We start from the raw sequence: 16,349 nt of genomic DNA, 5'->3' as shown, positions 1-16,349 counted from the left end.
AATTGTAAAAGAATCATTCCTATGATTTCAGTCTTTTAAAACTTTTTCTGCTGATTTGCATTAGTGAAAACAAGTACAACGTTATCTTTGATATTGTGAAAAAGTGTTTAGGAACACCTAAAATTAACATTTTTCCATTTTCTGTTTACACATAGCAATATCAATCGCCAAAACGTACTAGCAATATTCATTGCATCAATTTCAGGTGTAGAATGATTCTATAGGGTATTAAGAGAGCATAGAATGCGTGATATGATACACAAGCACGAGAAATGTGTCACGATTAACAGCTGAAGAGAGAGAAAGAGCCATTGGGATGTTGCAGATGGGATCGAGATGCAATGCTGTTGCCAACGCCCTCGGATGCCACCATATCACGGTTATAAGACTTATTCAGCGCTACAGACAGACTGGGGTCACCGTAGACAGACCAAGAAGTGGACGTCCACGCATCACAATGCAGCAGAAAGTTTCATCCTAACTTGAGTAGATTTTGATAAATTCATTAAGGAAGGAGGGTAACGTATCTTTTGGCGTTTAGTGTATATATTCTGCTTGTGTAATATTGTGTATCACTTCCTCAGCACCTGCACCGAATATTCGCATCTTTTGCAATAAAGACTTTGTCTATCCATTAAATTGTCCCTCTTCTCCAGTATCATGGTCTGTTACACCATACGCACAGAAACAATACTATCTGAACTTCCTAAGTAAGTCCGCCGAATAACTACGTTTAACAGGCGTTTATATAGAGTACCCTAGCTTAAATAGAGCAGTCAAAATTATCCACATGACGGTTTCTGAAGTTGTCAGTGATCCTGGCGATTAAGAGTAAATCATACTTTATCATTTAACAGAACATTCAAAGTTGTTTTAACGATGTGTTGAATATGTACTCATCACTAGAGTGAGTGAGTTTTGTTTTACGCCGCACTCAGCAATATTCCAGCTGTATGGCGGCGTCTGTAAATAATCGAGTCTGGACCAGACAATCCAGGGATCAACAACATGAACATCGATCTACGCAACTGGGATACGATGACATGTGTCAACCCATTCAGCGAGCCTGACCACCCGATCCCGTTAGTCGCCTCTTACTGAAGATCGGTTCTAACCATGATCTTCACGGGTTCTCATCACTAGAAGGCTGCATATTGTCAGACGTGGATCGTGTACAATGTTTGACTGGGCATTGCTTGGCTTTGTTCACTAAAGTGGATACGCGGTAAAGTGTTTGTGTTTCAGACTCCTAGGGAGTAGCCCCGTGATTTTGAAAGTACTCGATCAGTGTTTATGTCATCAATGAATAACGCATGAACATGCCAATGAAAATTACATATAATAAGGCTGTAATGCATCCGGCAGGTTCTTATGGAAATGGAATGGGTTTAGTCGCTTCTATTTTCAAGAACCCACCGTTATTACGAGTGAAGCGGAGTATTTTACGACGCTTCCAACGCATTCGCACGTCAGTTCTCATGGATCAAGCTGAAAAGTCTAATTCGTGTACACAAGGTCATAAAAAGTTAGAAAACCAGAAGCCCCGTGTGTTATAAACAGTCATCATCTTTGGGTGAAACTCGCGAGAACGATGGCGCTTACCGACCAGAGATCGCAATCTCTTATTCGAGTCAACGATTACCGTTTCCAGACACAACTCTTCCAGAATGAGGGTGCCTAATCTGCTTAAAACATATTTTTATTCTCAAAGAATCTGGTTTGGTAAACAAGCAAATCTTTGCTTTTATTAATACCTCAACAGTACACAGATCATCTAAACAAAATACACAGGAACTGGATACACAAAAACGACAAATTAAATCATATATGTGCATTGTGAAACTTGAGTTTCATTCATTGTGTACATATATTGGTCTGGAATAATTTTATCAAATCGTTTAGTCTTAAAGATGTATTGATGCAGGGACTTTATTGTGTTCTTATTGACACTGTTGGTAACTGGAGGTATTCCATATAACACAGTTTGGAGGCTGTGGACATTCACATAGAAATAAATTTAGGTATTATTTCTAACGGCAGTGTATAACTTACATCTAAAAAGATTATGAACAATAACTGCCTAATATCACTGGACCAGCCCCTGGATCCAAATCAAAACACATGTGTCTATAAATGTGTCCAAAGTATTGTTGATGAACAGGTGTCCCGAGGAAACAAAAAGCGACCAACAAATGATACATTATCATAAAAAGGTATATACTACTAAAGTCCAATGTACCATCCCGACTGTATCAAGATTATATATGTATAGTGATGACACAATCTGGATATGTGTACCCTCACAAACCCGAGTCCACTAGCGAACTCAAGCATTGACCTGAAATATGGAGGGAACATATGGCTCCAGTAACAATACAGGGCCTTGACAATGAAAATCATTTTTGTCACTGATGCGTCAAATTTGGGAATCTACTGTAAAAAATTCCTGGAAACGTGTATGTTTAATCCCTATCCCAAATGAGCTGCTGGAATACTGCTCTACAAAAAACGGAAACGTAACTATTGGAATTTTGAAGTCATTCCTTTTGTCGCACAGCCTTGTTGAGTGAGTGAGTGAGTATGGTTTAACGCTGCCGTTAGCAATATTCCAGCAATATCGCGGCGGGGTACACCAGAAATGGACTTCACACATTGTGCCCATGTGGGGAGTCGAACCCGGGTCTTCGGCGTGACGAGCGAACGCTTTAACCACTAGGCTACCCCACCGCCCCAGTCTTGTTGAACGTTTTTGTCACCAGAAATGGGTTTCACATATTGTACCCATATGGGGAATCGAAATGTACCCATCTTAGTCGTGACGAGTGACCGCTTAAGAAAAATGGCTGCCCCAAAGCCTAGTGGAAGGGAATTGACTATTTGGCCACTACTGAACGACACAGGATCATCAATAAATCTGAAGCTTATGTTAAACTTTTTGGCTACATTCCCTTATTTTGATTTTGCCAAATTCGGAATCATGTGCATTTTGTGCAAATTGCCCTTAACCTCTGAAAATAGACGTGTATATACACATATGGTCATCAAGTTCAGTGACACATTCTCCACGGATCAAGGCATGAAGTCTATCCGTAAGTTTCCTGCGAGTTATAGTGGTGTACGAAGTTGACAAAATTGAACAAGCAAATCCTTTGAGTTGTTGAGACTCCACATTGTATTAATTCCATTTGTCTCCTTGAATATAAAGAACGTCTTTCTGTCACTGTAAATTTATAAAGGATTACGATTAATCTTTGAAACCGGCACATTTTCTGGACACCAGCTCGAAGCTTGGCACCCCCTCATACTGGAAGGCTGAACACAAATTCCGCGTGTTATTTGATGATACTTTTTTACATACTTGGGAAATGTACAAATCCCGTAAAAGACATGCGCAATCCTAAAAACTATATTTCTTTTACCTGCAGATCAAGCGACTGGTATATCAAACTATTTATTTTATGCAAATGCCAGAGACTCTGGGTTTGGGTTTCAACAAACATGATTCTCGGAAACATGAAAAGTATAACCCAGTCAAAGAAATAATCAAGCGATAGGTTAAATGGTTCACCATCCTGTTTTCAGTGACAGTTATAGGAGAACGTGTTCGTAAAACGTGCATGTATACTAATTCTGGAACTAAATACTGAATGCACTTTCTTGACGGCGTCTCCTCGATTAAGACCGCGATTCACAATTTGCACATGTATGTTAAATCACAGGGCACAATTGGGATGTTTGGGTGTTTGTTTGGTTTGGACATGTTACTTACACACGCTTTGTTTTGAATATGAACATCATACATTGATTGTTTGGCTGCCCTGTACTTATGAGACACTTTATTGTTTTACAATATAAACGCCTGCCCAATGCGATGGCATGTGAAATCAACATCTACGCGCCGTGGGTATTCTGCAAACATGACTGAAGCAAAACATCACACGTCAACACTCAGTACTTGCCAGGACCGTTAGTGTGCGCCTCACGTCACGTCAACAGGACAAAACATATTCGGCTGGTGCATGAACGCGCATCGTTACCAAACCTGCCACATTGCCAGCTCGGTCAATCTCTGGCTTGAGACAAATAAAGGTTGAATCGTTTGAAACAGGCTGAGAGAGCAGACCACCACGCGCGCCTAGCTTGGTATGAGCAGAGTACAAGATCTGGTCAGCTCTGATGTTCGTGCCGGGGTCTACAGTCGCGCAGAAGGTTTTAACAACACTTGCCTTACTCAAAGCCGTCGGTTCTTGTGTGGAAGTGGAATGATATGATATGGGGTGACATCACAGCTCATAGGAGTACACAGCTCACCACTGTTAAATCAAATGGATTGGTCTACGCTACCAGGTCAAACGTGTTCGAGACTATGTTTTCTAGGGGTGACTATTGAGGTCTAAGGAACTATTGCGATATCGATAGACTATTGCATGCTACTATTGCGATGTCGATAGTCTATTGCAAGCTACTATTGCGATGTCGAAAGTCTATTGCAAGCTACTATTACGATAACTATTGCGATAGTTCAGACAGAATTCAAATTACTTAAACCATAAAATGTGTTCAGTTGTTTATTCCTTATAACTTTCAGGTCCGTATTGGTCAAGCTGTCATGATGACTTCTTCTTCATGAACATGACTTAGTATTAAAACATTCGACAACAAGCCAACACATTCACACAGGATTTAATACTATTTATTACAAAACTGTGGTTTGCAGACTCTTTGATCCCCACAACTATGTATGTAAAATAACATACAAAATAAAGAATAAATACTGGCTGTGTGGCACTGTCACATTTTTGACAAATGGTCACCTTTCAGTTTCAATAGAAAACACTTACTGTGTGTAAAGGTTGACAATTAAACAGTTCACAGGTAGATATGTTTTAGTTTAACCAACATGAAGATGAAATATATCCAATGCACTGAACATTCAACAGACTCAACAGATTTAAAGAAGACAATAATCTTTTGTCACTATGAAAGTATCAAGAAATCTCACAAATAAACCTGTCAGCAGATAACTTGGTGACTCAAGTTCAAAGATAGGTGACAAATGGCAATATTTCACATTAACTAGTGTTCTCAAATAGTGTGATGAAGGCAGATAATAGTTAATTTTTTTATTTTGGTTTCCAACTTTCCAATTCTTCTTTAGAAACAAGAGTCTGTCCACATGTGCAGATTTAAGAGTCTGCTAGTCCATCCATCAGTTGTGAGTGAAACATTCTCAGCACAGGAAACGTCATTCCTGACCTCAGTTTTAACAGTCTCATACAACATGGTCAAGGCAGAATCTGAGATATACCGTCGCGAGGGGATTGTGTAACGTGGTTCCAAAACTCTCAACATGTTCCTAAACCCATCATTTTGGACAACACTGAATTGCCGCAAATCTTTCACAATAAATTCAAGAATGGCTGCCGAAATGTCTCTTGCTCGTTTTGACGAAAGTAGAGTAGTGTTGTCATTTAGCACTGTCAGGGTTGTTTGTCTTTTAGGCCTACCCTTGGTTGGGGCAAGCGCATCAAGAGACAAGACCGTGCCTCCGAAGCACACGATCAGTCAAATTGGTTGTATTTCCACAATACTTCAATATCAGCTCACACTTCCGACATGCAACTCGCTTATTGTCCACTTTAACTGTTTTTACAAACCAAAGTGTCCCTATACAGCTGATTTAGCTGTCGTATTGTTTTACGATTTCAAAATTCGCAAAATCCCCGCTGTCTGCTTGAGCTGCCATTTTGGTGGTGTGCGCGTGTGCGCGTGCGTGTGTGCGTGTGTGTGCGTGTGCGTGTGCGTGTGTGTGTGCGTGTGCGTGTGTGTGTGTGTGTGTGTGTGTGTGTGTGTGTGTGTGTGTGTGTGTGTGTGTGTGTGTGTGTGTGTGTGTGTGTGTGACTCTACATCCCCCTTATATGACGGCAAAATGCTGTCGCTTACAGCAAATAGAGATTAATCCCCATCGGGGGTAGGACTGTAGGACAGAACATGTTTTCAAGTTACCGTTATTTATTAAACAAATTAAAGCGATAGTATCGATCATTAATGGATCGTTACACCCTTAACGTTTTCCCTTTGGGCAAATGACGTAACGTCACACCACAGAAGATATAGTGCCCGCCCGCATTACAACACTTGTTGTAACGGAATTTGAAAGACAGCATAACACTGCCATGACCTGCCGTTTCTCAAGGCCTCAACCCCCACAAAGCATTCTTGGATGAGATGGACCGACGCCTAACACAGTACCAAAAGGCAACCCTAGATCAGTTGGCTCTGCCTTTGGCTGATATTTGCAACAACAGCCCCGCTGGGTGCTTCCAGTCGTCTCCTGTCTGGTCACACGATCTTGACATTGTAAACTGAGTTTTACACCACCCCTCTTTTAGGGCGTGTCCCTCTGTCTGGAGCCAGGTTTAGTCAATGAATCATTGAAATAACGAATATGATGTTGGTATTTTCAAAAACAACATTTACACCACTTTATATAATCACCGTTCCTGTTATTGCTGGAATATAGATAAAAGCGACGTAATGTTCCACTCGCTGCGCGTTTGTAGAGATCTACACATGGGTGACTGTAGCATGAGAACACCGGGTGAGAACCGCAAAGACACGGCTCTATCTTTCTGGTTGCACTCGCGCGAAGCAGCGGTTTGTCACATATCATGTAAGGTTCACAGGCGACATTTGAGTGTTTACAGGTGAGCCCATGCACGGTGATTGTGTAACAACTGAAGGCTAATGTATTGTCGTAATTACTGAGAAATCAAGCTATCCACTCTTTTATATATCTTGCACCGAAACTGTTTTTGTCAGTATTTGAAATATGTCTGTATACATTCAGAAATGTAGTTGAGAGGTTTTGTCTATTTGTGTTTCAAACGAATAAGCATAAAATTATATTTTTGACTGATTGATCAGACATACATAAGATGGACTTCAGCTTCCTTAAATGACGACAGCAGGATGTATTTATGTTATCAAGTATGTTTTGCAATAAAAAAGTTACATCTGGAAATATGTGTATGTCATGCGTATCGATATCCCAATTCAGGGCATAGTGCTTGATATTCAAATCCCAAATGAATACATGTATCTTGCGGCTCAGGTTCGAATTTGTAGTAAATACCAGTGTATGTTTCTGCTGATACTAAGATTATGATTTAGCACTATGCTATTTGAATTGTGTTGATTAACTATGTTAAACTATGATTATTCTAGTAGCCTTCCCTCTACGTCCAATGACATACAAAGTAAGCGTTGCTGTGAAGAGGCACCTAGATGGCATGTAGTGAAACTCACCATATATGATATACACCGCCACGTGACATTTGCATTTCATATGATTGCACGACGTGATCTGACTGCCCTGGTCTCTGTTCAGTTTACGTGTCCTTACTTGGATTTTATTGCACTCTGTGTGCGTCCTATCATGAACGAGTCAGTGAGTTTCGTTTTACGCCACAATTAGCAATATTCCAGCAATATCACGGCGGAGGACACCAGAAATCGGCTTCACACATTGTACCGATGTGAGAAATCAAACTTCGACGTGACGAGCGAACGCTTTAACCACTAGGCTAAACCACCACACCACACCACACCACACCACACACACACCCCTCACCCCCACCCCAACCTCTCACCTCGTCATGTCATGAAGAGGTTGCAGCAGTCTGACTTCCGAAGGAACAGACCTATCTATCACAATATGTTCTAAGGCGTGCAAACAAAGGTGGTTCTGATCATTGGTTTATGATACCCGTGCCAATAGATGTCAACAATCTGAAGGTGACATCAAGCTGACCTGTCCTGATGTGGAATACTGTTATGTTACGTAATCGCATACATAGCTCGGGGGCTGTAGGGTAGCCTAGTGGTTAAAGCGTCCGCTCGTCACTCTGAAGACCCGGGTTCGATTCCTCACATGGGTTCAATGTGTGAAGCCCATTTGTCTGGTATTCCCCGCCGTGATATTGCTGAAATATTGCTAAATGCGGCGTAAAACCAAACTCACTCACTCACTCACTCACACACAGCTCACTTACACACTCCGACTGCGATTTGTATTGGCAAGGCATCTACATGGCTGTCATTAGAACACACAAAGAAAACACATAAACATAACAATCATTGTAGAAAATACAAAAGCTATTTATTTCGCACCGTACACTCTTTGTTGGATAAATATGTATAAATAGTGTGGATATATTGACAATTGGCTCCTCGTAAATTCTCCTAGTAGAGGCCGATACCTGCAAGGACAATATAGAACAATATAGTGTGTTGTACAGTACATAATAATTATATGGTGACTATATCATGTTTGGAAATGTTTAGGTTTGTTAATTGCATTGTAATTCTGAATTTATCTAATATTCATAGCGATTGGAATTTTTTAGAAAACTTACAATTAAACGCCAGTAGAGATCAAATTCTAGATAGAAAAAAATAGTTATTAGTGTAGGTATATCAACTATCTAATATTTCATTTCAAAATAAAATACACACCGTTCCTAACTCCCAGCAAGCTGCCAGCATGCACACCGCCAGCATGCAGACCGCCCATGGTGCCAGCGTAGATCCCTCCTCCGATGTTGCCTGCCTTGTAACCACCTACATGTCCTCCGTAGAGACCTCCAGGTATATTTCCAGCATTTAAACCGGCAACAGTTCCAGGGTAGAGACCACCAGCCATCTTTCCTGCATTTAAACCGGCAACAGTTCCAGGGTAGACACCCCCAATCACCTTCCCTGCGCTGAGACCACCAACAGTTCCAGGGTAGACACCCCCAATCACCTTCCCTGCGCTGAGACCACCAACAGTTCCAGGGTAGACACCCCCAGTCACCTTTCCTGCATTATAACCGCCAACAGTTCCAGGGTAGACACCCCCAATCACCTTCCCTGCGCTGAGACCACCAACAGTTCCAGGGTAGACACCCCCAGTCACCTTCCCTGCGCTGAGACCACCAACAGTTCCAGGGTAGACACCCCCAATCACATTCCCTGCGCTGAGACCACCAACAGTTCCAGGGTAGACACCCCCAATCACCTTCCCTGCGCTGAGACCACCAACAGTTCCAGGGTAGACACCCCCAGTCACCTTCCCTGCATTAAAACCACCAACATTTCCCACGTGGAGACCACCAAGACCGCCTCCATACAATACATTTGTTTTGCCACCGTAGAAACCGCCGACTTTGCCACTTAACAGACCTCCGTTGTAGCCTGTATGGAGTCCCTTCTGACCTCCAGTGTAAACACCCAGCAGTCCAAACATTGGCATATGTCCTCTGTAGCCTCCTGTGTACTTGCCAACCCCATGTGTGCCGCCATATAACCCGCCATGAATGCCACCGACTCCATAACCAGCATTGTATGGGAATGCTTGACCACCTATCGTGTTGTAATTGTTGATAGGTTCAGATGTTACAGCGAGAGCCATACAGATAATCGTGGTGATGGTCTTCATTGTGTAGAGGTCTGGAATCGAGAGGAATACATGAATTGTTCCATGGAGCACCAACTGTAGATGAGTGTAGCAAGACGTTGCAGGACATGGGTTGCATCGTGGTTATGGCACGACACTTCGTTGTGTGGAGTTGCTATGTTAATACTGGTTCGAATCCCAGATTCTTCCTGAAAGTGATTCTGGGTATCTGTCTGTCAGAAGTGTATGTCACATGGAGCAGCCCAGGCGTGATATGTCAATTCTTGTTCACCTGGTCGTTACAGAGAAGGGATTGCGGGGTCGTCGTAAATTACACACAAACCTGGATCTGACTTAATGTCGCAATTACATAATGGCTAGCTGCAAGTAGACCAGTGCAATTTGTTTTCAAGATTTTGAAACCTGTTAAAGTTCGAAAACATGTAGATATCTAGGTAATAGCATTATTACACTTACCAAGTCTGTGAATATTCTATAGGAAGAGTCGACAGGTACAAAGACGATATGACAACTGTGACAGGTCCTTATATATCCTCCAGTGAGGCGCGTTGACCCGGTTCCTCCCTCAGCCCCAGGGTCGCCCACTCACGGCATACGTCAGAGATGACCATGGCGCAGCTGACACACTCAACGTGCCATAGCAGCCCCGGGGGCCGTGACGTACGGCAAATAATTAGGAACGCAAATTGATACAAATGTATCACATAATATGATTAAATCAGTAACGACGTATCTCAAGTTTTCATAAAATGGAGTAACTCTATGTATGTTTGTACACAAGAAACAACGATGAGCCACATTAAATACCATTATGATCATGTCCTACAAATTTCTTTTCTTTGTGCTTTCAGTCCCTAGATAGTATGGATGCTATATTCTTTATAGTGCACGTATTATGTACCTGTTGCATACACATTTTTGATACTGTTATATGTATGGCAAGGTGTAGACTGACCAGCATGGCTTTCCTCTTTAAAACCGTACTCTGGTCGAAGGACTGATGGTGAAACAATCTTACCACAAACATAGTCGCCTTTTGTGGCAAGCATGGGTTGCTGAAGACCTGTGTTATTATTATGTTCACCGAGTGTGACAAGCTGTATCTTGGAAGAGTAAAATGTTTATGAATTGTTACAGTTATAACCTGCTTGGCATTCCGTACTCCTGTATGGTCACCGCTACTCATTACCGTACTGGTTCCTGACGTGCAAGTGGAAGCCAGTCAGTCCAGCGTGTGAACTGAATAAAGACAAAGAAAGGGATTCACGTTACATTCATTTATCATTATAACACGACATTTCATGTTCATTTATACGACACAGATGCGCGCACGCTCAAACACACCGATACACACACCTGATAACAAGCATTGGTGACCTCGGATTCAGCATCTAGCATAGACTAAACTAGTGACCGTTCTTCAAGTAGGTTTTCAGTTCGTGGGCAGACGACACAGAAGTAAATATTTTGGAAGCCTTGTGTGCAAATCTTGTGAAGGCCTACTCACCGCCTGGACACACTGTTTCTCTGGAGTGAGTGAGTGAGAACAATTTTGACGTTTATAAAGAATATGTAATATTATAAAACCTGTCGTCAATGGACAGTAAAACAACTAGACTGTCACAGTTCGAATTTAAGACTAGCATGTGAAGTTAAAACTAATAGCACAATTTGAACAATGCATAATATAAAAACAGGCTACAGATCGCTAACAACTGAAGGTAGATCACCATACTAGGGACCATTGGAACTTACAGTACTCTTGCTACCTGCATGGACCCTAGCTGGATTTACAGCATCCCTTCAGCCACTGGCGATCGACTGATATTTAGCCATTATAAAACAACAAATATTCTACAATTAAGAAAGTTGGTAGAGCTAAATTGACTTTAAACTTTTGAGACTTACGCACCCTCTCAGGAGGACAATAATTTTACAATACTTCAACCCCCTTCGTGGGTACAGATACTTACAATCTTAGTTACTAACTTAAAATACCAATAATAAAATATGCATCTGTATACAAAACATATCAATCAACATTTATCAATCAATTCTATTTCTTTTAAACATTCGATAATAAAATGAAGATTAATTAATAAGATCCTTTACAGTTTTGACGCTGAAATATTTATCCCTTGTGATGGAAAAATCAATGCAGTCAAGCAGGACATGCTTGAACGTGATTCTTTCATCACAAGGGATGAAAAACGGAGGATCCTCACCTTTCAATAAGTATTCTTGTGTATACCTTGAATGGCCAATACGACATCGTCGTATAATGACCTCAAATCTGAACTGACAACGCAAGTAAGTTTAACCAATATATGGTATTATTTCATGTAATTTATTTATACCTACCTGGGTGTCCCACTTCTTCTGTATCAGATCACGGATATAGGATCTGATCTGAAGGTAAGAAAGAGAGTCTGAAAATATTATATATTGTTTATATTTGGGGTGTCTATTAATATTTAAGAGCTGTTAGTATTGGATTTGCTTCTGCTGTAAAAATAGAGCTATTATCCGGCAATCGAGAAGATATTGTTCTGGATCAAACGACAGTAGCACAAGCTACTGCGCGTTTCTCTGGAACGTTGTGTCGAGACGAGGCCGTTTAGCGAGAGATTCCTCGTGACAGACGTCACCAGCGAATGACGTCATGGAGATGTTGTGAACATCCTGGAGCTTCTCCTTGAGTTGGCGGTTCTCCTCATCTCTCTCCTTCACCCAAATCATTTTTCCTGGATGCGACCTCAGGCGATCCTGAACCAAATAAAAGACGTTAGTGAACATCACATTCTTCTAAAATAGTGTTCTTAAAAAAAGGTCCCGACTCCACCCGAGCCTCGTTTTGATTTTTTATGTTCTTTACGTCTGTTGTTACCAATCCATATGGCCTTCTACTTTCAGAGCACATTCACTTCGAAGGAAACTTTCACAAATCCCCAGCACATCAAGGTTCAATTTTTGAATCAACATTAGACTTCCAATTTTGGAGTCGTCACGATATGGCTGAAATATTGCCGATGCGACGATAAATATTCACTCACTCACTCCAATTTTTGAGAAACTGGGCTCTGTAGGTGTTTTCGATCGCGACCATTGAGACAAGCCAGGGCGTCGAGCATAAAGACGGATTTAGAAACACGTAGGATAGTCCGCAGTTTTCAAGGATATGTTTCACAAATGGTAACCTTGGGATTTTATTTGTATTGTCACAGATGTGGTTAACAGTTATATATAATCTGGGATGGCTTCAAATATCTGATCTACGTTATGCCAACGTGAAATAAATCGCTTATAGATTTTGATACTCAAAGGCTCTCTTCCATATTCACCGTAAGGATATAATTCGGGGTGCTATTTCTGAAACTGGAATTCTTTCTATTATTTCTCAGTTCTCGTTTCCCCATATCTCTGAGCCATACAAGATAATTGGAACAACCATAACATCAAATGCATCTAAAAGGCAATCTAAAGTTAAATAAACGTTCCTGGATTTCTTTAAAAGGCAATACATTGTTTTGGTAGCGCTTTCCGTAAGTACTTTAATTGCTTGGACAAATCGTCCATTAGGCCTGTGGAATTTAATTCCAAGGTAATCGTATGTATGTACAATGTTGATAGTTTCGGTTCCATAGGTAAAGTGAAGTTTTGAAGATTTCCAACTAATCTCACCTCCGCATCGTCTTCCCCAGGGTACCACAGGCTTCCCCATCCGCTCTATAATGTTTGTTCAGGTTATCCTATCTTAGCGTATGTTGACCCTACCATAGGTTTGATAGCACCACAGTTAGTATGTTGATGTTGGGTAACAGTTTAATTTTAATCCATGTTTATTTGATTTAATATTTATTTCCCGACCGGAATGGGATTAGTGAACAGGGAGAGCCAATTACACACCTGTCCCAACAAATATTTAATTATTTAAGAGTACACTTTGCATAAAATAATACATACAGATAAACTGTACCAAATGTGGCAAGTGTAAGGAGAGGCCATGACTATGTTGGTTGGTATTAAATGTTATTCTGTGTTTGTGTGAGCAATCATCAACTGGATACAGTGACGTGTATCAAACAAGTCAGCCAGCCTTATCTCTGAGTTTCTTTGGGCGGTGGGGTAGCCGAAGACCCGGATTCGATTCCCCACATGGGTACAGTGTGTGGAGCCCATTTCTGGCGTCCCCCGCCGTGATATTGCTGGAATATTGCTAAAAAGCGGCGTAAAACCAAACTCACTCCCTCACTGAGTTACTTTAAGCGCCTCTAACAACAAGAATGAGTTGCCGAAGACTAATTATTGTTTCCAGCGAGAAACGTGACATTTACTGAAATCTTTGATTCAATATTTGGTGACATCACAGATATTGACTCAATGTCAAATTAACTTTCTTGATGTTAGTCATGATTAAGTACTTGACTAAAACAAAAAATATGTTTTTCGCCAAATTCATTTTTACCTTGCATAATGATTAATTGCCCAGGAAGTTCACAATTTTAAATATGTTTTTACGTCTAATTTATTTGATCTTGTGTCTTTAAAATATTAATAAAAATTTCAATCAGGGCCTAAGGTAAAACAGTTACGAAACATGTAAATTATGATCCAAAGAATTAAGTAAATAACCGCCAACTAAACCTGCAATCACCCGCATCTACCCATAGTGCATCCATACCCGGGTTAGTAAAAACAGCTCGAACGTTTAAATACTAAATCAAGCATGAATGTATTGAGACGTTTAACAATTACTGAACTGGATCAACTGTAGTTTCTTTATGGTTTCATGAGCGATGAGTGAGTGAGTAAACTGTATGGCACTTTTAGCAATATTCCAGCAATATCAAGGCGGGGAACACCAGAAATGGTTTCACACATTGTACCCATGTGGGGAATCGAACCCGGGACTTCGGCGTGGCGAGTGAGCGCGTAAACCACTAAGCTGGTTCATGAGCAAGATTAAAATGATTGAACACATATATTGTTAACAGATGAAATGTTATGTGATGATTTACTAGTACTGGTAGGTGAACGAAACAGAATCAAGGGTGCAATCGACATAGGAAAGCAACTTAGCAACTGATAGTGCGTCTCCACATTCTGTAAACCAGGTGGTTCAGTTGTTACTCCTTTTTCAATGCATGTTTTTCAGTGATATTAAGTGTAACTATTAAACTTCGCATCACACTACGCAATCCTTCAGGATGGCTATGCTTGAGGGGAGTGTTCGGTTTGCACTAAGGACGTGGGTTTGTACGTAGGATTAGCTTTGAAAGATGACTCGAATTAAATGAATTATTGGAACTGTTGAATGGAACTCGGGGACTACACAGGGTGATCTGACTTGGTTCCCTTCACGACTAGCTGGGAGAAGTAGGACTCCATGTACTGCGGGCACTTGAAGGACTTGTGGGGACTTCACGGAGGGTTGGAACTTGCGGGCGGCTCGGACTCATTAATATGCGAATATTGTTCTATTGCTCATTCTTATGTCATCTGTTTGCTTATTTCTATGTTCTGCTTGCTCTGTTGTGTGACCTTTGTGTTCTGCTGAGTCATTTCCGTGTTCTGCTTGTTCTGTGTTCCGTGTTCTGTTCGGTCAAGTCTAAGCGTCGCGTATTCAGCTGAGTTCTGCCTGACCATTTCTGTATTGCGTCTGTTCAGTTCTGTGTTCTGCTTGCTCGGTTCTGTGAGTTGCTTGATCAGTTTTGTGTTTTGCTTGATCAGTTCTGTGAGTTGCTTGATCAGTCCTGTGTTTTGCTTGATCAGTTCTGTGAGTTGCTTGATCAGTTCTGTGTTGTGCTTGCTCAGTTCTGTGTTGTGCTTGCTCAGTTCTGTGTTGTGCTTGATCAGTTCTGTGTTGTGCTTTGTGTTTTGCTTGATCAGTTCTGTAGTTGCTGTCAGTTCTGTGTTGTGCTTGCTCAGTTCTGTGTTCTACTTTGTTAGGTCCGTGTTCCGCATGCTTCAGGTCTGGTCAGCTGTGTCCACAGCTCTCTGTTCTGTTGATGCCTCCGTCATCGGATTCTAGAACAATCGAACTACTTGGTCCGACTTTTCAGGAAAGTCGCTTCAAGTACTTTTCCGTTAAACCTTTCACGAGGTTTACTAGATCAAACACAAATAACGAAAAATGCAATTAGACATTTTTACACTACCTGTGATTATTCTATATGTTGGACAGACTGGAGCAGATAAGTAAGTGCTATTTAAAAACCTCTGACAGATTCAGGTGTCATCAGGTTCTTTGGTACAAACTAAGTCAAATATGCAAATAGGTTAGTTATTATATCAATGATTGCAGTGATCATGAACTTTCCTCCATAATGATGGTTCATTCGGTGGCTCGTATCATTGTGATATATTGTCAGAAGTAACAGGTATATGATTGAAGTGTGTATATCCCAACCGAGTACCAGCGAAAGATTACCGTCTCACTGCGACCGCTTTATTATCTGGTTACTACTTACAGAATTGTCAATACACATCTTTACATTCATGGTATTGTGAATGTTAAAACCCGTCTGTACATAGTGTTGTCCATTTTTAATATTTTCTTTCACTTAAACTTGACAACACTTTTGAGAGCTAACTTAGTTATATTCCTGTTAAGCACCTTAACGATGAAACAACAAGTTATTCATATCAATGTCTCATATTCCGCTACATCAGACATGAGCTGCCCTTGTGCACCAGGGCCTAGATTTTCGAAGCTCTCTTAGCGCTAAGATAGTCGTAAGTTAATGTTAATGCATGGTACTTACGACTATCTTAGTGCTAAGAGAGCTTCGAAAATCCAGGCCCTGACCTGCTTTACAATGCTGTAGGCAGTCAGTCGAGGTCTTTTGAATAAGTACTTTACTTTTCGAAGCGGCCTGCAAATCACTTC

The 16,349-nt window shown here is 41.0% G+C and overlaps 1 protein-coding gene across 1 annotated transcript; it reads right to left on the bottom strand.

Moving 5' to 3' along the window:
* Positions 1-8,156: 8,156 nt before the first annotated feature.
* LOC124253348 (glycine-rich cell wall structural protein-like) lies at positions 8,157-15,948 on the bottom strand. Its single transcript, XM_046687099.1, has 6 exons — positions 15,931-15,948; positions 15,002-15,397; positions 12,039-12,226; positions 10,650-10,699; positions 8,518-9,492; positions 8,157-8,261 (listed from the first exon to the last, which is right to left on the bottom strand). Exons 1-6 carry the CDS (start codon positions 15,946-15,948, stop codon positions 8,245-8,247), a joined length of 1,644 nt encoding a protein of 547 aa, XP_046543055.1. The 3' UTR covers positions 8,157-8,244.
* Between the last annotated feature and the right edge of the window lie 401 nt (positions 15,949-16,349).

The sequence above is a fragment of the Haliotis rubra genome, unplaced genomic scaffold (assembly GCF_003918875.1).
Source record: "Haliotis rubra isolate DU_JTF1 unplaced genomic scaffold, ASM391887v1 Scf54, whole genome shotgun sequence".
NCBI classification, from domain to species: Eukaryota; Metazoa; Mollusca; class Gastropoda; order Lepetellida; family Haliotidae; genus Haliotis; species Haliotis rubra.
Note: the sequence above shows the minus strand (reverse complement) of the source record. Positions and strands in the feature narration are given on the sequence as shown.